The sequence below is a fragment of the Simochromis diagramma genome, unplaced genomic scaffold (assembly GCF_900408965.1).
Source record: "Simochromis diagramma unplaced genomic scaffold, fSimDia1.1 OVJJ01000344.1, whole genome shotgun sequence".
NCBI classification, from domain to species: domain Eukaryota; kingdom Metazoa; phylum Chordata; class Actinopteri; order Cichliformes; family Cichlidae; genus Simochromis; species Simochromis diagramma.
Window position 1 is genome coordinate 2,411,413 of NW_024387375.1, and position 20,006 is coordinate 2,431,418.

The window sequence follows — 20,006 nt, forward strand, 5'->3', positions numbered from 1 at the left end:
ACAGACTGAACTTCAACTACCAACAGTTGACATCATGGTAGATATGTCAATTTATATACAGTCTGTTTATCCTGGCACAGTGTCATACCAGTAGTTCCTTCCAGACTGGAAAACTGGATGAGTGCAACTCATCTGTGGTGGTGGAGTAAAAAGCCTGCTGTGCTCAGACCAATCAGTGCCAGAAACCACTTCGCTCCTCTCTAAACTCACACCCCTCACCTTGCACTAAAGCCCCAAAGTGTGTGATAAGAGATGGCCACATCCCATCAGACAGAACTCTTAAGGGCAAAATAAGGGAGATATCCCTTCAAATCCAGCTATTTCTATTTAAAACTGGAATAGTAGTGATCAATGTGGGAGAAAAGCTACAATAAAAACTCTAGAGCTACTTGGTTCCAGGCAAGTAAAAGGTCAAGTACTGACTTGAAATATTTATGAGGTCAAATAAACAATTGATCAAAGTATTTAATCTACAGATTTACATTAAATTAAATTATGCATAACATTTTTTTGCATGATAAATATAATTAAGTTTCACCAATTAATCATAGTATTACACAGCCCCCATACTGCGCTTAAAAGGACAATATCATTTATTTAAGACCTTATGCATAGAAATGTAGTTCAATGAGATTAATAATGGCAACCTCAGGTTTTGACTTTGACACCAGCAACATCCCACAACTCTGTTTTTTATTTTAGTATGAGTTTCATTCTAATTTGAGTTTGTTTGCATCGTTAATTCCAAACATATCTCCTTCAAACTGTTTTAACTGTACAACCATTAAATAGTGTGATAATCAGAGAAGGCGCTCTACTTTGTTGTACATATACATTTTTTAAAAAATAATTTTGTACCAGTTAAAAAAAATATATAAAAATAAAAGGAGAAAGATGTAATAAAAAATAGCAATAAAATGGGGAAGGATCACATTTTCCTACAGTATGACATGAAACTTTTCATTTTCTGTAACCAGCATTATAAAATACAAAGGATATGATGGCAACGATACTGAAGTCCTTATTGCTGAAATAATCCAATAATTATCTAAATTGCCAGTGCTTAATTACCTTCTTAGGTTTAATTTGAATAATTGCACTGCATCGCATCTGTGTATTTGGCTAAAAATGTGATGGATTCTATTCTAACATGTGATATAGCTAGACTGACCTTTAAAATGTGCTGATGGTGTGTTTCACTGTCTTACTGGCATTACAGAAGGTAATTTTATTACACTCCTTACGGGGGAACTTCATTCAGTTAAAACGAAGAGTGTAATTCCCTGAAATATTCTGATGATGCTCTTTACAGGGGTCCGGTCAATATGCAAGTCACACTGTGTTACAGCGGACTGTTATCAACTGTTAAGAACCTGCTTTGTCCCACATCAAGCCTATAAATCAAAGTACACAACAATGTGCGAGAGCATGACACAATGGCTGGATTGTAGCACTGAGAAGTAGAAAATAAACTCAAAGAGGGGTTGCAGGTGTCTCTGTTGAAGGAATATGGGGTTTGGAGACAGAAGCCAATACATGCTTGTAGCAGTGCCACTGGCAGTTAGGATGCTGAGCTGAATGTGACAGACACAGTGGCCCTTTTTTGTGTGTTGAAGGCGGATGCAGTCTCTGGCTTGGCTCCAGACTTCCTGCTCAGAGTCCCAGCCCAATCAATTCTTTTATGTGCTTCCCTCAAAACAAACCTCTATCTGTGTGGCCTACAGGAAATACTGACCGCAGCTAATCTGTGTGTGCATCCTTCACAAAGCCACTGAAAATGAGCAGCATCCCAGGACAAACACTGACGGCTTTTTTTTTTTTTAAGACGCAGTTCTGCCAGTCAAAATGGGAAAACTCTCCCATGTTAAAAAGAACAACAACAAAAACAACCAGAACCTCTTATGTTCCCGCTGTGAAGTTTCAGTAGTTCAGGGACGCAGAGACACGGCCTCATTTTTCTCAAGATTTCTTTTTCTCTCTCTAAATGCATGTGGTCTGTCTGACACTGTGCTGCAGCGACAAAACCCTGGGCATTTTATCACACTACCACAAAATTTTTACTTACATTATACGTTTCCAGCTTCACTCTGTTGCGGAAGACAAAAGTGTTGAAGTTGGCATGCTGGAAGACCTCATCGAAGGCAGCTTCATTCTGAATTTTAAATAAAAATTCAGATATAATCCTTTAATCAAAAGCCAGTTTCATCAAACAGTCTTGAGTGCAAAGGAAAGTACGTGTCTGACAAAACAAATAAACAAACAAAAAGCTTTGATTTTTCTAAGTAATTATAAATAGAAGAAACAAAGCACCACAGGTTTCAGACATATTTGCATTTGTCTACAGACACGTATGTGTGTGCATGTTTGGGGAGCAAGAAGCTTAAAGTTTAGCTCTGCCCTGGTCGTTCCCTGAGGAAAGTATTACATTCAGCAGAGAAAGCCTCACCGAGTCCTTGAGCTGCCCCAGGTAAGCTGCATTCTGGCCCAGGATAGCCTCTGCACTCTCCTGGAAGCAAGTCACCCACTGGTTGTCCCCATAATCTGCAATGTTGGCCTGACGGATAATAAAGGGGGGAAAAAAGTTAAATGCATAAACAACTATTGACCAGAGTAGCCTGGCTTACATTTTGTGAAAGGGTGTTTGTTTGATATAACAGTTAGTGGATAGCCTATGTACTCCCGGCAAGTGTGACACAAACACACAAAAGCGCACGCACACAGGTTAAGCTAAAGCTTGTGAATAATAATAATAATAATAATAATAATAATAATAATAATAATAATAATAATAATAATAATAAGTCAACTGGTGAGTGGTACGAAACAAAACCCACCTATTTCAGATGCATGCCTCTCACTGCTTGTTGCTCACTGAGTTTTTGTCTTACTTAAAAATGCAGTTTGTTTGCATTCATGTCTGTGTTTTGTGTAAAATGTTAATGCCGATGGGAAAAGCTGCTGCAATTAACCCAACGTAACTAACCACGCAAAATGGGAATACAACATGTGTCTTCATTACACTGCGTCACAGAAACTGCAGAATGCAAACTGCTAAATTTAATCACAAAGAGCAGATTGGGAATATGTTTAAACACAGAGACAGAGCCATAAAAGGGGTGGATGGGATTGAGCCCCAGGATATAATAGGCAATATAAAGGTAGGGATGGGCTTTAAAAAAAAAAAAAAAAAAAAAAAGCTACAACATTTTCGCTGGAAGCAATTTGATTGTTCTTTGAAGCTCGCTTTTAAATGACTGTGCACAGTTGTGGCAGACTTGTGTCGTGCTAGTTTTAGTTAGTGGACTTCATATTAGAAGTGATTTAATACTTTTTTTGCAGTCGAGCTACAGATAGACCTTCGTGACAGTTGTAGCAGTCTTTTGCATTGCACTGTTCTCCTCCTTGTACATGACATGTAATTTACAAAATCTTCACCAATCTGATGCCTGGTAGTTTATTAGATGTATTATTAAATTATTTATTAGACGTATTCGAAGAATCATTGACTCAGGATTCAACGAAAACGGTCTTTCAATGTGTGCATGGGCATATATGTTTCTGCAAGTGGATGCCATAGCTTAAGAAAAAGAAAGAAAGAAAAGACGGCCAGAAGCTTTTGGGGGGACCCACGCTGAATCACTTACAGAGAGGATGAGGCGGTACTTGAAGTTGGGGAATTCTTTGTCACACTTCTCACACCGAAACATGCCATTCTGCTGGTCAACCACTTTTTTGTTGCAGTCTTGGCTCGGGCAGGCCTGATAAAGACAGTTTTCCTTGCGCAGAAACACAATCGTAGCTACGCAGGTGTAGTAGTCAGCCTAAACAAAAGACCCAAAAAAAAAAAAAGTATAAACATTGTAACTGTGACATACTCATCACGTCTCACTCTCGTGACCTTTGTGTTGTGGATGTTGACTAATGCAAACCAAAATAGAAACAGGATAAAATTAATATTAAGATGGCATTTTTGGGACTATGCAGTGATATATGCGAATAGTCAGAAATAAACTTATTATCATTTAAGGAGCAGATGCATAACCAACACTGCCAACCAGAATGCTAATGGCAACACAAATGCCAACTATTGAGGGAGCTGCTGCTTTTCCACGGATTCAAACTTGAGAAACATGCTGCATGTAAACAGCTTCCAGGAAGTTTTTTGTTGTCATGGAAAACATCAACCAAGTGACATTTGCCATAGTCGATGGAAACAAATCTCCTGACAGTTCTAGTTTCTAGTTGTCCCTTTATTCTCCGTCTTTGTTGCAGTCCAAAAGCTGACTGTTTTTGGAGAGTCTCCCACCTCATACTAACCTCAGAATAGCCTGTCATAACATAAGTCTGGCTTTTCCACGGTTTGATGAAGGATGAATAACTGTGCCTTGGCAAAGCAACTGACCTTCCATGTCTGATAATGTTCAAGTCAGATGTCAGAAAACCATGAAAATGTCTGTAATAACTTGGTTAACTTAAATACAAACAAGAGCAAAGTGCAATAAAAATATGATTTTTAAACTGCTCTTCTGTTCATACTGACCATGGCTATTACATGACATACAATCACCTCAATTAACTTCCAGCTCAAGGACAATTGTTACTCAATGTCACTTGCCCTTAGGAATGAGGTAAATGACAGGGAGAAAATACAGGGGAAACAAATCTTGTTTCAACACACAGCAAATGTCTAAGCTTTCTTTTTTAAACCCTTGACTATTTTGATTGAGCAAAAAAAATAACCCTGACACCAACCTCTACTAGTTTTCCAAGAGCTCCAATTAATCAAGTAAATACCTCTTTAATTAACGTGTGACAGACCAGTAGGAACAGGGCAGAAGAACTTGTTTTTTTGGCCCTGTCACTGGCTTTTACAAATGGGATGTCAAGCCAACAAGTGGAGGGTGACCACTTGCTGTCAGAAAGGGCAGAGAGGCAATGTGGAAACTTGAGGTTGTGGCACACAAAGACTTTGTGACGGCAACAATTAATTGCAACAAAGTTCTCTGGGTGCGGCCTTGAAAGCCTGACCCCATGCCCTTATGTATAGGATGCCTCAGAGGGTTAAAGACCGGACTAACCTCATTTGTCAAAACCGAGCCTCATCATGTGTCCAATGGCAAAAGAAATTCACCTGAAATTGGCTGAAGATTTGTGTTAAAAATGTTAGAAAGATTAAATCCATCGACAAGTTGCGTTGATGGATGAAGAAGAAGGAACAGATACTTTCAGCTGCACCCTTAATCACAAGGGGTCACCACAGTAAGTAGCTCCTCATGTTTTGGCAGATCCTCAATGCCCTTCCAGACAGGACACAAAAGGGATCTCGTCTCCTACTGGGATCGAACCGGAGCTCTTCTGCTTGTGAGGCAAATGTGTAAACCACTGCTAACCAATAGCGTTATTTGTAATTTGAAATCATTCATCTCAGCACAGTAGATGTTTGACTGTTATGCTCACTATTTAAAACACAATTACTCCTTAAACAAAGTATATTTTACTTAACAGTCTCACTCCTGTACTTTGTCTGAAGCATTTCTTTGCTTTCCTAAGCTTCCACGTAGCCAGAATATCAATCCTTACAGCCTCAAACTTGTTCTCATTGATCCCCTCATAACTGCTTGCATCTATTAATTGTCCCAGTTTTATGGGGCGTTTTCATCATACTGTGATGATTACTAATGTGTTAAATTATGTTAAACTACACAAATTAAGATCTCAGCACAGGTCACATTATCCATTTTGGAGAATTTATACACCTCACTGAGCTCCATTTCCCTCAACAGCACTGATGAAAAAACGAGGAAATTGAACATATATTACTTTACTTATTTGAGGGCAAGGAATTACATTACAAATGGGCAAAGAATAAAACCAATGTAGAATCTAATCAGTACTAGAATTAAATGTGACTTTCACCAAGAACATACAACAGGGCTATGGAGGGGACACCCACAAGGAAATGTATTATATTGCATTAGGATTAAGAACTTTAGTAGGATTCGGTTTTAAGCGCACATACGTGTTGGTGCAGTGCTTTTATACAACGCTGATTCCAAAACCTTTTTGCTTCAGGTTTGCAAAGCAGAGCTAGAAGTAAAAGCTACAATACAGAAGCCTATACAGAAATGCAGCATGCACCTTGGATTTTTAATAACAAATGCATTTTGACTGCGAGCATTTCATATTTATTGTTTGGGATTCAACAGCGGCCTTTCAGTGTGTCCTTGAATATCTTCAAAGAGGCAACCTTGAATAACAATATTGGGGTTACCATATCTTTAATGTTCAAGCGTGTCAACACAAAGCCGTGCGTGTGTGTACCTTGTCTCCGTGTCCCAGATGCTCAGTCTTAACGTCAGATAGAGACTTCCAGTTGGTGTTTCCTCCCCCGCTGCCACCTTTCACCTCTGTCAGAGACTGTCCATCCATAGCGTGCCCCTCCTTGTCATACCTGTGTAGAATACAGCAAATACCAGTTACTGCTGATTTGACCCGAATAAATGGTTTTATTACTGATTAAGCTCTCGATTATTCTTTAGTTAATTGTTTGGACTACAAATTTGCAAAAGTGATTAAAATGTGTATTGCTCATTTTGTCAGACTAATAGTTCAAAGCTAACTCATTATAAATTCACTCACAAAGGACCAAGACAAACAAAGCATTTTCACATTTGACAAACAAATGTTTCCAGTTTAAATAAAAATGGCTTATTTGATGATATAAATAGCTGTCATTTAATTTTCTGTCACTGATTTTATGATAAAAGCTCTGTGTTAAGTATATCTTTTTATTACATTCACTAGATTCCTGAATTATATGACAGTAAAAGTAAAAGAAAAACTATAATTGATAATATCAGAGCTCATATTTTATTCTATGCAATTCTCTCTAATGGACAGTTTGATCACTCCACTAATACATCAAAGGCTTTTGCCCCTAAGCTGGAAAGCATTTTTACAGTTTGAAATGGGAGCGGCGCATTTTTTACAGATTCTAAAAACGTCAGTGCCGTGACAAGGTGTTGAGCATCTTTTCAGCACTGGGCATTTGCCGTTTTTTCTGATTTCCAATAGCCAAAATACATTCAGCTTTCATAGTGGAGGACTGGCAGGACACATTCAATACCAACCAACCATCACATCACACTTGTAAAGGTGCTGAATAACAGTCAAAAAGTTAATACTGCTAGTGCAGAGTCTCCAAGGGACTCTCAGGCATTCGCAACCAGGCTTTTTCATAAGAGCACTTTCAGCTGGGGGGAGAGAGAAAAAAAAAAAAAAAAAAAAAAAAAAAAGATAACCTTTGGTCTACACACCAAATAAGGAATCATTAGGGGTCTTTACAACAGTCTTCAGCCTGAAAAGTGACATAATTTGTAGTGCTTTATAAGATTTTTGTGTAGCTCCCTCTGGAGGCATGAAAAGCTTTATACATATGCAGTTATGGAAAAACATGTTGATGTGTACAATCTGTGGTCTTCCCTTAAGTAAATGCACCATGGTAAGTTGATAAAATTATATGTAACATATTTCGACTCGTCACAACACTGCTGTGCAGAAGCCCACTTATAGACTGCAACATTCATTTTAACACATCCCAACCCAGGCAGGAGGCACAATACGCTGCTGTTCACATGACTATCAACAGAATGCAGGCTGTCTATTTAACAGTTGAGTTTAAAAAAAAAAAAAAAAAAAAAAAAAAAATATTGTTGTGCAGAGAATCCGTTTGTGTTTGTCAAAGCAGGGACGGCTCATCTGAGGGGAAGGCAGGCTGAGAGGCTTGTGAAATGAATCAACAGCAGAGGGACTGATGAGCTGGCCAGGGTCAGGGCTGTTACGGTGATATCAGAAACCCATTTTCATCTAGTGTTCCCGGTAATTCAAGGAAGACAATAGGAGAAAAAAGGCAAGGTAGACTGAGAAGACGGATGAGGGTAAAATGCACTTGTGGGGGGGGGGGGGGGAAGCAGTTTAAAACTGCCACCAAGATCAATACAGCTTAGTAATCTGTTGGCCACAAGGCAGAGCAGCGTACAATGGCAAGGCCAGGTTGTAAATACAGGGAGAACTTGCTGTGCTCCTGACAAGCATGACTAATAGAAAATATCCCCATTAACATTTTACACTGTGGCCCAAGCGAAACACAGGTTGTCGATTTCCAGCTCCTCCTAACAAATGTAAACAATTCCTTAAAGTGGCACCAATTTCCTCACCAGTGTACCCAATTCTGTCTGCATCCAATCAGGAGCTTCCCCTGAACCAATCAAATGACAAAACAGATGGCATTCCTTGGCATGAATTAATGTCTCTAAAGAAATTATCGCCAGAGAAGGCAAATACACACTATTTAAGAAAAGAAAAAACTGCAGAATAGCAAGACTTCACATGGCTTCTCTGGTAACCTGATAGACAGATACCCAGAAGAAAATAGTGACCGAATTCATTTTAAAAAAAGAAAATCTGCTGCAGGAAACAGAAATGGCTCACAAAAAGTAGTGGTTGTGATAAAGAACACAAAAAGAGGGCAAATTCGGTCTGGCAGAAAATGTGCAACAGACAAGTGAGAGTGGAAAGATCCAGGCCTGGAGCAGAGTGGTTTCAGTAAGACAAGAACACCATGGTATCTGGCTGGAGGTTGGCAGACGCATGAATGTGCATAACACAGACATGTCAAGTGTCACTGTACAGGAATGGGGACATGTCAGATAAAGGGACATGAAGTAATGATAGAAGACTAGGCTCCAGCCTAGGGATGCCACGATTAGTCGACTAGTCACGATTACGTCGACTATCAAAATCGTTGACTACTAATTTAATAGTTGACACGTCGTTTGAAGCTTTGTAAGATCCCAAAAGACGCAGGAATAAATAGTAGAATTTAAGAGTGTAATAACGGACTGAAACAGAAGATGGCAGCACTGCATGTACAAGGATGCCAGCTGCCGTTAAACCCCGAAGAAGAAGAAGCAGTGTCCGGTATCGTAGTCTGTGTCCAAATTCGGGAACCGCATCCTCCGGTGCCCGCATTTGTAGGCCGATTACGTTACAGCGACACGACAAAGACTGTCCAAATTCGAAGACTCCGACAAATGCGCCCTTCATTTCCCCAGATTTGAAGGATGGGTCCGGGTGTATACTTCGTGGCCCAACCTATCCCAGAATTCATAGCGCGGCCCAGCTCAGTTTCCAACAATGGCGGCAACTAGTTAGTTTTAATATTACTCTTATTATTCTTTCTGGGTCACAAAATAAACATTTAACATATTTTCAGGAGAGAATGTAGCTGTGTAAACCTCAAATATCTGTTCAGTTTATCAAGACACCACATATTTTCAAAAGCGCTCCGACATTTTCGGAGATGTCTGTTACCCACTAGCTCAATAGCTAGCCGGGGTTCAAGGCTCACTAGAGCCGGTGAGAACACCGGACTCCCAGCAAATTGTTTTAAAACCCACCGCAGTCTTTCGCTACTCAGGTTAAACATGATATATAGGTCACTTAGATAACTTAAAAATGTTATTGTTTGGCTTTTTTAGTATTTTATTTGTTCCTGAGTAAATCTGTTTGGCTTTTTACACAGCTGAATAAACGTCAAGCAGACAACTGATTATCAGAAGTGTGAGATGCTCGAGAATATACTCCGGTGTCCTGTTATATTTTAGATAGCAAGGAGCAGACAGCTGAGTTTATTAAACTCACAGAGACAATCTGCAAATTTCATTAAAATGTAATAAACTACCATCTTGTCTTTGTTTTTAGTGAGCACATACCTTAACCACTTAAAGCTGTAAGCTAATGATAGTTATATAAGAGCAGATGCTGCTGGTGCAATAAGCTGTACATTGTACGTCCAATGGATGCATGATCTGATTAGTCGACTAATTGCAAAAATAATTGGTGACTAGTCGACTATCAAAATAATCGTTTGTGGCAGCCCTACTCCAGGCTGACCTGTGGATTTTTACGTAAAGTATTCAGATTGTTATCAGATGACAAATAGACATTAAATTTGAGTACCTGTACCCATAAAGTGTAATTTTTCAAGCAACATATTTTACTTTTTTTGTTTTTAAATCAAATCAATACAGCACAGTTAAAGATTAAGGTAACATAACAGTCAATTCAATGACAGATCATGTTCTCCACACAACTGTGCTCAAATTTGTTTGCATAATTACATATGCGCTATGCACAAATCCAAATGCTGTAGTCACAATATGCAAGACAGAAAATGTCAGTTTGGACTGTGACTAAATGAGCTGATGACAAATGTCTGAGGTTGACAGCTTAAAAAAATGAGTATAAACCTGACAAAAATGTCAGAACAGGGACTACACCACCTGACATTTTAGGAAAAGACAGGAAGGCGATCTAAATGTGCTGTTGCCACCTAATGGACAACCAAAACTTCACATTTAGATACAAAAAAAATGCTAATGTGAAGTCTGATTCTGAAGATTCCTGCAAAGGGCGTAGGCCTTCACTCTGATGTCTCAGAACAAGGTACAAACATCTAAGACTAACAGAAGGCCAAGAATATTAGTGCTGGATTGTTACTAAAATAAATGAATTCTACAGCAAGGTCATGAAATGTTTTAACAGGGATATTTTTTTGTCTTTTTAATCACCAATAGAGTTTAGAAGAAACAGCTGCAATTCAGCTTTAATTCAAAGGGTTAACCAAAATATATGAAACCCTCTGTTACCATAAGAAATTCATATAATCATAAATAAACTACTCAATTTCAGTACTTTGTCAAGAGTCATTTGCGGGCAATGACTGCCTGTAGTCAATAACGTGAACATCAAAGGATGGGTTTGCTTTGTGATGCTTCGCCAGGCTTTTCACTGTAGTGGTCTTCATTTGTTTTTGCTGTGTATTGGTCTTTCTGCCCAATGCTGCTTGACTGGTCTGAGATTATAGACCAGTATATAAAGGATGGATGTAGCCACAGTGCCATCACCCACTGGTTTGGACTCTGCTTTAAAGGAGCTTATCCGACTCACAATTCATCACAATTCTAAGGTTATTTCCCATAAAATGGCCCAATCTGGGTGAAGACCAATTACGTAAGTAAGTAAGATTAAATTCTGACCAATACTTTGGAGATGCTGTGATTCTTGGGAATTATAGACGGCTGGAAACCTCGTCATCGCAAAAGTGCCGCTTTAGACCAAATAAGCTTACAGTGAACACACTTTTTTTGTCATAATGCATTTTTATTTTATTTAGATTTATATAACTTAACTTATTGAAGCACTTAACTTTTCGCCTGTTACTAAAAAACTATTCCCCAAAATCTTGTCATATAAACTGTTCACAGAGATACGTAAACAGCATGTTCTTGTTAGTTTTAAGTAAGCTAATATAATAGTAGCATTTTATGAAAAAAAAAAAGTTGTCTGTGGTAGACTGTAAATGTGCATTTTAATGCCTTAAACTTGGGCATTTTAACATGGGACTATGGGGATTCAGCTTCAAGTGGCCAGTAGAGGGGCTGTGATTTTTGGCACTGCATGTTGGCTTCATTTTTCAGTCCTGGAGATTTCTGCCTAGTTGCGACTTCAAAAGCTCTTAGGTTATGTTAACATTACTTTTTGAGTTAATGCCCATCTGTAATGAGCAGACAGTGGATCTTTATATACTTCATACTTCTAAGGCATTTGGTCTTCTGTTACATCACTGAGAAACACTAGTGACCCTAGTCCCACAGGAAGCCAAACATTCCCATGCATCTCACTGCTCTACCATGTTTTACAGAAGATGCTGTGCACATTAGATCGTGAGCACTTCCAGGTCCTCTTCATAGTCTTGTACCATCATTCTGGTTTAAGACAATTCTAGTTTATTTAAAGCAGTCTTACCTGACCTTACTGTTACCAAATTGACGACTGGTTTCGATCTTGTGAAAGGTTTTTATTTGTATGAGGTCTTCTATTTATAAGTAGTCTACTGTTATGCAGATAAATTAAGTGTTCTGTTTTCACCACTGTTGTCCTCACTGTAGACATTGAGGGGCCAAAATAAACATATTTGCTAGTAAGCCTGGCAAAGTCTACTTGACTGTCAATTTGGTAGCCGTCTTGCCAGATCTCTCCCGAGTTTGACATTTTTTGGGCTCACTGTAACACAGCTTGGAACACATGGAATAAAATCTAATCCTTTTACATGTTTAATGAAGGAACACACCAAACTTGCCTATAAATGGCCTTTGTAACAGTTGTCCAATTACTTTTGGTCACCTGAAAACCCTAAGGTTTCTCATTAAAGAACTTTAATTGCTTAACTTGTCGTCTAATTGGGATGTGAATGCCCTTAAATTCAAGCTTAAAGTCATCTGTAGCTTCAAGCTACAGATGACTTTATGTAACTAGCTTGAATGTATTTTGGTAAACATGGAAAATAAAAACTGTCAATATTCAAATACATATGCCCTAAACTGTATTTTTGCCTCTCCCAGATTAATTAGTGTGCCAAAGGAATGCTACTCAGCTTTCTATATAAGACCACTGGCAAGCACTGAGCAGCACTGCTAATATGCTGCATGAGTTTGAGACAACAGCTCACCAAGGATAGACTATTCATTTGAGAAGGTCCCAAAGGTCTGCGCCAAAACACAATCAAATTAAGATGCCTCTGCAGGAGTAAAACAGTGATGTTTCAGCAGCCTTGGCACATTTAAAAGATTTTTTTTTTGGCTGATGGAGAGAACACTTCGGATTCTCTTCTGTGCGAGATTAGAAAAAAACATAATTATCAAAAGATTAATTTAGAGTTTAATTGTTTTTCCTTCCCTTATCTCTGTTTGTGAATTTCATGTCTCAGCTTACAGAAAGAGAGAAACACAGTCTGTAACCATGGCCCAAGTTTATCAACAGCACAAAATCCATGTTACACGTTTCACAGCAATCAGTGGTACAAGAGAAATTTCTTCTCATGTTACCTAGATATAATTTTGGATATAGCCTTTACAAATATATCATATAAATATAACAAGCAATTATTTTCATCTTCACAGCTTTAGACAGTTAAGGCTACATTTTCAGATAAGCTATGTAATGGTACTGTCTACCAATGCTTGTCAATGCTTTTCATTTGACAAATGAGTCAGGATTGGCATTTTCCATTCGTGAGAAGGGAAGAGAGAATGTAGTAAGTGTATAAAGTCTGCTGCAAGGGTCTGGAAATGCGATTAAGGACTTCATGGTGTACAAGTAAAAGAAAGCGTAGGACCCCAGAGTGGTCCTGATGATGCTCAACTTCAGAGAAGTTCAGTGTAGTTGGCATTCTGAGAAATGAGATCTAAAATATTCAGAGAAGCCAGCGGCTGTTCAAAAACTATCATAAAGAAATTACCATCACCCTATACATTAGATTAAAAAGCCACTTTGAGCATAATTTATCGTCTGCTGCCTTCTCACCTGCAAAGGAGAGTCACATTTCACTGCTCCGATTATGCAGATCAGGTCCCGAGTATAAATACCCAGTCACATTTTATACGGCAGAAGAAAAGATTACGCCGACTTGTCACAAAATAAATTTCAACTGTTTAGTGTCTTATTTCTTAGCGTAGAGCAGACACTGGTATTGGAAGGTAAATAAACAAAACCCTTTGGATACAATCGATTGGCCCTCCACTCACAAACATAGACATTTGCCTTCATGTCAGTGAGGAGGGGTCAGACACAGCCTGCTTAAGCAGGATCAATACAGAGGACAGATCCATTAGTGCGCCACAGTGCAAGAGTAAGGTTAAGTACCACCCTCTTTAGTCCATGTGAGGACTGCCTCATGTATCAATCATGTGCAATCGAAACACAAACTAACGCGCAGCCTATAAAAATACTACCCACCTCACGTCTCGCACAAAGTGCACGGCTATTTCAGGTCACGTTGAACACTAGGGGATAATTGAAAACCTGGCACAAAAAGCGCCAAAAAAAAAAAAAAAAAAAATTAAAAAAAATGTTGTAAACTTGTCAGCATACTCAAAGGAGCTTGCAAAGAAAAGCGTCTGGACTTCTTTAAGTTGCTTGAAGACGTTTCACCTCTCATCTGAGAAGCTTCTTCAGTTCAAAGGTCAAATGGTGGAGAGTCCCAGATTTAAACCTAGTGGGAGTATTCCCCCCACAGAGGGACAAAAGGACCTCCGGATGATCCTCTAATCGCCTGAGCCAAGGTGTGAAAATGGGTGTGGGTCCCAATCAGCCAGGGTTTCGGGTGAAACCTGGCCCCACCTTATCATACCTACACCCAGTTTCACACCTTGGCTCAGGCAATTAGAGGAGCATCAGGGGGTCCTTTTGTCCCTCTGTGGGGGGAAACTCCCACTAGGTTTAAATCTGGGACTCCCCACCATTTGACCTTAGAACTGAAGAAGCTTCTCGGATGAGAGGTGAAACGTCTTCAAGCAACTTAAAGTCCAGACGCTTTTCTTTCCAAGCTCCTTTGACTACGATGACCTGGATGACTGAGAACCTTCACAGACATATTGTCAGCATACTGTTCTATAACTCAGCATCCACCTCTTAATAAATTCAGCTAAGCGTCAACACACATGACCACATGTGCAGAAAGAGCCATGAAGACAAAGACTTTATGGCTAATTTCCACATAACTGTATGTGTTCAAGTGAAAACACACACAAACAACATACATATACACACACCATAGCCACGCAAACACACGCACACAACAAGAGAAAAAAAAATGCTACAATCAACATAATCACACAGAAATGAGTCGGGATTTCATTTCTTCTGAAAGGCGATTAGAAGAGCAAAAGACACATTTTCATAGATTAAATATGATTTCCATTTATATCTAATGCTTCACTGAAGCAACCCCCAAATTGTGGCTAATGGGGGAAAACTAATCTTGATAATGAGAATCAGTGTATGTACTCTTACAACTTGGGAAATGCAAGCTGCCTTTTAAATCCTTAGAGTTCTTTATTTGTAACCAATATCTGCATCTATGAAGCAGTCTTTAAGTTTGTGAAAAAAATAAGTAAAGCCTTATGGCAATAAATATATACCAGATTTTACACTTGCTGTAAAGCCACTTTGTATGATTGCAAGAACACATGAGCAATTTCTACACTGCATTATCTATGAAACTCGAGCCTACTTACCAGCCTCTGAGCTTATATGCCTCAGGGATGTCTGGGTTGATCATAAGAGTACTGCTGAAGGATGCAGAGAGTGACCGGCCTCCAAAGTCTGAAAGCTTTGCCCCCTTAATGGCAACGACAGGTTGGCTAGATCCGTCAAACTTTTCTGCCTACGAAAAGAAAGAAATACAACATTTAATTTGCTTTCTCCTTCATTTTTGCAAACTGACAACATCAGATATACGTGTTTTTGGACAAAGAGATCTTTTATGGTTTTAAATAAATATGGGCAGAGGTTCATCAAAAGATTTAGAAAATCCCTGTCCACAAAGGACAAGGCAGAAAATCAATATTGGATGCTCATGATCTTCAGGCCGGCGGCACCACATTAAAAACAGGCATGAGACGGTCATGGGAATTACTCCATAGGCTCAGGAACACTTCCTCAAATCATTGTCTGTGAACAGTTTGCCATGCCATTTACAAATTAAGGTTAAAAGCTCTCTCGCGAAGAAGAAGCCATTTGTGAACATTCAGAAACGCTGCTGTCTTCTCTGGGCCAAAGCTCATTTAAAATGGACCGAGACAAACAGGGAAGCTGTTCTGTGGTCAGAAGAATCTAAATTGGAAATTCTTTTTGTAAAACATGCATGCTGTGTCACTGGACTAAAGCGGAGAAGAACCATCCAGCTTGTTATCAGCACTTAGATCAAAAACCTGCACCTCTGAATGTATAGGGGTGCACGGGTGCCTGTGGAATTGGCAGCTTGCACGTCTGGGAGGACGCCATCAATGCTGAAAGGTACATACAGGCTTTAGAGCAACATATGTGCTATATATGTTGTTGTTGTTTTTTTTGTTGTTGTTTTTTTTGCATATTTTAGCAAGACTAGGCTAAAACACATACTGCAGATATTACAACAGCATGGCTTCATAGCAGAAAAAGGTTGGTGTTGAGCTGGCCTGCCTGCAATACACATATTTCACCAACTGAAAACATTTGAAGCATCATAAAAAGAAAAGTACAACAAAGAAGACCCAGGACTGACAAGCAGCTAGAGTCCTATATTAGACAAACACGGGACAACGATTCTCTCCCAAAGGTCCAACAGCTGGTCTCAGTTCTGAGACTGTGGTGTTGTTAAAAAAGAAAGGACACTACACAGTGGTAAACATGGCCCTGTGTCAAGATGTTGAGTTATACTGATGCTATCAAATTCAAAATGACTCCCCCCCCCACCTAATCTATCAGTTTGAACATTTGATTATGAGACTTGCATATAATTTTATGTATGTTTTTAAATCTACATTTTACACAGCACCCCCACTTTATATTTTTATCGTTTTGGTTATGTGGTTTCATTTATGGTTCAATTAGTTTTACCATAAACTTTAAATTGTTTTTGCCTTAAAACTAGAAACTAAGGATTACAAGAGGTCTGATTTCCCCCAGTAGTGGCAGCAGCAGGGTAAAAAAAAAAAAGTAAATAAATAAAAATCAAATGTCAAACATAATTTGCCTTCTAACAAGATAAAACTATAAACACACTTGCTGTTCAGCTCATAAAACCAAAGAAAGAGCAGCGCAACAGTAAAGTTTTCATATATTGGGGGAAATATCTCCAACACTTGATTTTTGGCAAATCTATTGTTCTTTATAAACTATACATCTTATGCAGTTCTCTGAATCCCTCTGGAGAAAGTGTAAATGTCGAACAAATACAGGGAACACTGCTTCTTGTCTGGAGGAAAAGAATTGGTGGTGAACTCAGCGCAGTCCCTCTGAGCCACAGGTAAAAATCAACTGCAAGAGCACGCTTACTTTATCACACAGTGACAGGAAATGTAGTCAATAACTTCAAATCTATCGCCTTCTATCACGCAACACGCACACTGTTAAATCAGTGCTCAGAGCTGTTCACCTGTGACCACCGAGTGCACTGAAGAACCTTTTTCATTCAACGCCTTTTTGACATAATTCTAACCAAAAACTAAGGATTAAAAGCTGCACACAAGGATGATTTAGCGTAGGCATTTGCTTTACAAGTCACTGGGCTCTAGCTTTAGACCAGTATCTATCATTTACACCAACTACTTTTATCCCTCCTACGTAGAATAAAACCATCTGCTTAAATTTAGTTCAGGTAATAATTAATTTTTGGAAAGAAAATTGTTCTGAGAAGAAAGCTTTAACATGTTGATGCACTGAAAACCTGTTAATGACTTTCACCACTTATTTGAAAACTCTAGACACACGTTCCATTACACATTTTGTACTTTTTGTCAAGTCCATACTCACTTCCTCTCCCCACAGTGTGACAGTCACCACCTTCCCAGACATATCCATCAGACTGAGTGTTCTCTTAGACACTTCACGGTTGGACTTGGTTGTCAGGCGGGATATGTCGTCCACACTCTTGCACACTCCAATGACATCTGTAAAAGGATATACACAGCAGAGAGCATTTGTTTTTCTATTCCGCATCCTTGTGATTCACAGCCTACAGCAGAGTTACAAGTATCTAGCACAAAACACATAACATAAAAACAACAACACACAAACAAATAAATACTGTGTCTGATTTGTTTTTTTCCATACACAATTACATCCACACACAGAGGTCATTCCATGTCCCACAGCTTACGGCACAAATTGGCACTTGGCGATTCATTCATGATGTCAGAGGCCAGCACGCCAGGAATTTGCATCCATAATATTGGAGAGAAATCAGTAAAGGGCTTTAACTGACTAACGCAATCAAGCACAGTAAACCGGCATCTCCATCAGCAGTCATTTTTAAACTCCAACTCTGAGCCACCGAGGATTTTAAACGCATTTAACCACTACAAAACTTCTTGATGCTACCTAGCAGGCAGAAGAGAAGTTACTCAAAAAGCAATTTCCATTGAAAGAATTACAAGCCAGCTTCTTATTACCGCCTCACTTTACCTATGACAGCAGGTTCTCATTTTCTTACCATAGGGCCCAAAGTCAATCTGCACTACAGGCCATTACTGTCATCAGGTTTATTAATACCACTTTTATCTGTCTGCTCGTATAGTGTAATTACCTCAACCTCCCAGCATACCCAGTTCGACTTTCCAATTCAGACTTTATTCTCACCTTATGATCACTTATTATTGGGCGCTCGGGAACGCCTCTGTTGGAGCTGGGCTCAGAACACTGGCTGGTTGATTTGTGCTTTTTGTAATACACAGTAGTTAAGAGAAATGTAATGCGTTTAGGCCTCATAGTCACCTGCAGTTTGGTGAACAGTTTGCTCACCGATTGAAAATTACATTATCGCTCCCCTGTGCACTGCGTTATGCAATTCTGCTCTATTGTTCCGTTTACATAAGACAACATCAGAATTAATGTCTCATGAAATAGATTAGGGGAAACATGGCTACCATTTATAAATGGTAGCCATCATCCTCCCAAAGTACTGCGGTATAAGAGGGCGTAAAATGTCAATCGCAACGATTTAGATATGCCCATTCTGAATAATCAAGCTTATACCGAATAGTTTCCCCAATATAAAAAATCAAATGATTTCAAAATAATGTAAAAATGATTGCATGTGTTCTTAGAAACATGCTCTCTTTCAGGTGTAGCAAGCTGTATGCAATATTTTGTACTTTAAGATGAAAAATGTCAGTATAGTGTAGGATTTCTTTTCAGAATTAATTTTAGCCAGTTGAGACCGAAATCTTTTAATGAAAAAAATCCTGATGTACCTCTACGATTTTTTGCTGCACTGATTATTGTGCTTAATTACTGACTGCTTGATTGCGCAGCCAATTCTTAGGTGAGGTTGTGTCTCTCTCTGTCACAAACCATTTGTCTGATGAAAGTCTTGCACCAATACAAATTAATTCATTGCATGTTAGATTATATCTCCAACTTCTGAGGTACTCAGACACACATCTCTCATGTGATATATGTCCAGTTTTTTTTCTCTGTACTTTTTAGGGGACATGTTGGAAGGATTAAGAGGCTTTAATGAAATGAATGGATATTGTCTGACGAGAAGAATTGGTGAACAGATCGGCCTTTGCCATATATTTATGAGGACTACAGGCTAAATTTTTATGTTTATACAGCCCGTCTTCTTAACAGTACTGCACTTTGAGAGTTTCAACCTGCCAGCTTCACTCACTGGACTTTGCAAATACCCACAAACACACTGACAAATCAAAACAAACTGTCACAAGTCTAATTTTCAGCAGGAAAACCAGACTTGAGTTTTTTACTGACAATATTTCAGGAATATGCAAAGACACTTTTGATTTCTTTTTCACACAAAGTGCCATTTATTTGCAGTTAAAGGCGGCAGGCTGTTTATCAGTTCACCTCTCAAAATAAACTGTGCGAACAAAAGAAGGAACTGACACAGTTATGTGTGACCTTAAAGACACATGCTGGGTTCAGAAATTCCTGTCTAGATTGTTACTTCTGCTCCTTACCAACAATAGCATCTTTGTCTCTGTTCTCCAGGTCACCGATAGAGACAAAGTCACATTGCACCATGGGAACATCACAGCTGTCCTCACAGGGGATAATGGTGGACTCGCCATTGAGTGTCATCTCATAGTCGTTCTTTACTGATGTGTACTGCTTGTTGGCGAGCTTAAGGGAGCCCTTGGAGATGTAGTAGACCTGGCCCACACAGATGGATGAACCACATGTTAATCAGAGATCTGGGTAGCATTTCACCTGACTGAATGGAGCAAACAAGATAGGACTTCAGGCAGTCAGCGAGAGGGGGGGAGGTGATCAACAAAGGCTGGCAGATGATCATAAGCAGCTTATTGTATGGGTACAGTGCAGCCAGATGACTCATTCATAGTCTCTGTGGTTTTAACTCACAAAGTACTGGCAGCTGTTGA

The 20,006-nt window shown here is 39.1% G+C and overlaps 1 protein-coding gene across 2 annotated transcripts in view; it reads right to left on the minus strand.

Moving 5' to 3' along the window:
* The window catches only part of rpa1 (replication protein A1), a 28,099-nt gene that overhangs the window by 1,944 nt on the left and 6,149 nt on the right, over positions 1 to 20,006 (minus strand). For both annotated transcript variants that reach the window (XM_040008691.1, XM_040008690.1), the window contains exons 10-16: positions 19,584 to 19,776; positions 17,416 to 17,552; positions 15,138 to 15,286; positions 6,322 to 6,451; positions 3,645 to 3,821; positions 2,447 to 2,554; positions 2,066 to 2,152 (exon numbers count right to left, since the gene is read on the minus strand). In XM_040008691.1, coding sequence (XP_039864625.1) covers positions 2,066 to 2,152; positions 2,447 to 2,554; positions 3,645 to 3,821; positions 6,322 to 6,451; positions 15,138 to 15,286; positions 17,416 to 17,552; positions 19,584 to 19,776 — 981 coding nt within the window. The remainder of the gene's footprint in view (positions 1 to 2,065; positions 2,153 to 2,446; positions 2,555 to 3,644; positions 3,822 to 6,321; positions 6,452 to 15,137; positions 15,287 to 17,415; positions 17,553 to 19,583; positions 19,777 to 20,006) is intronic.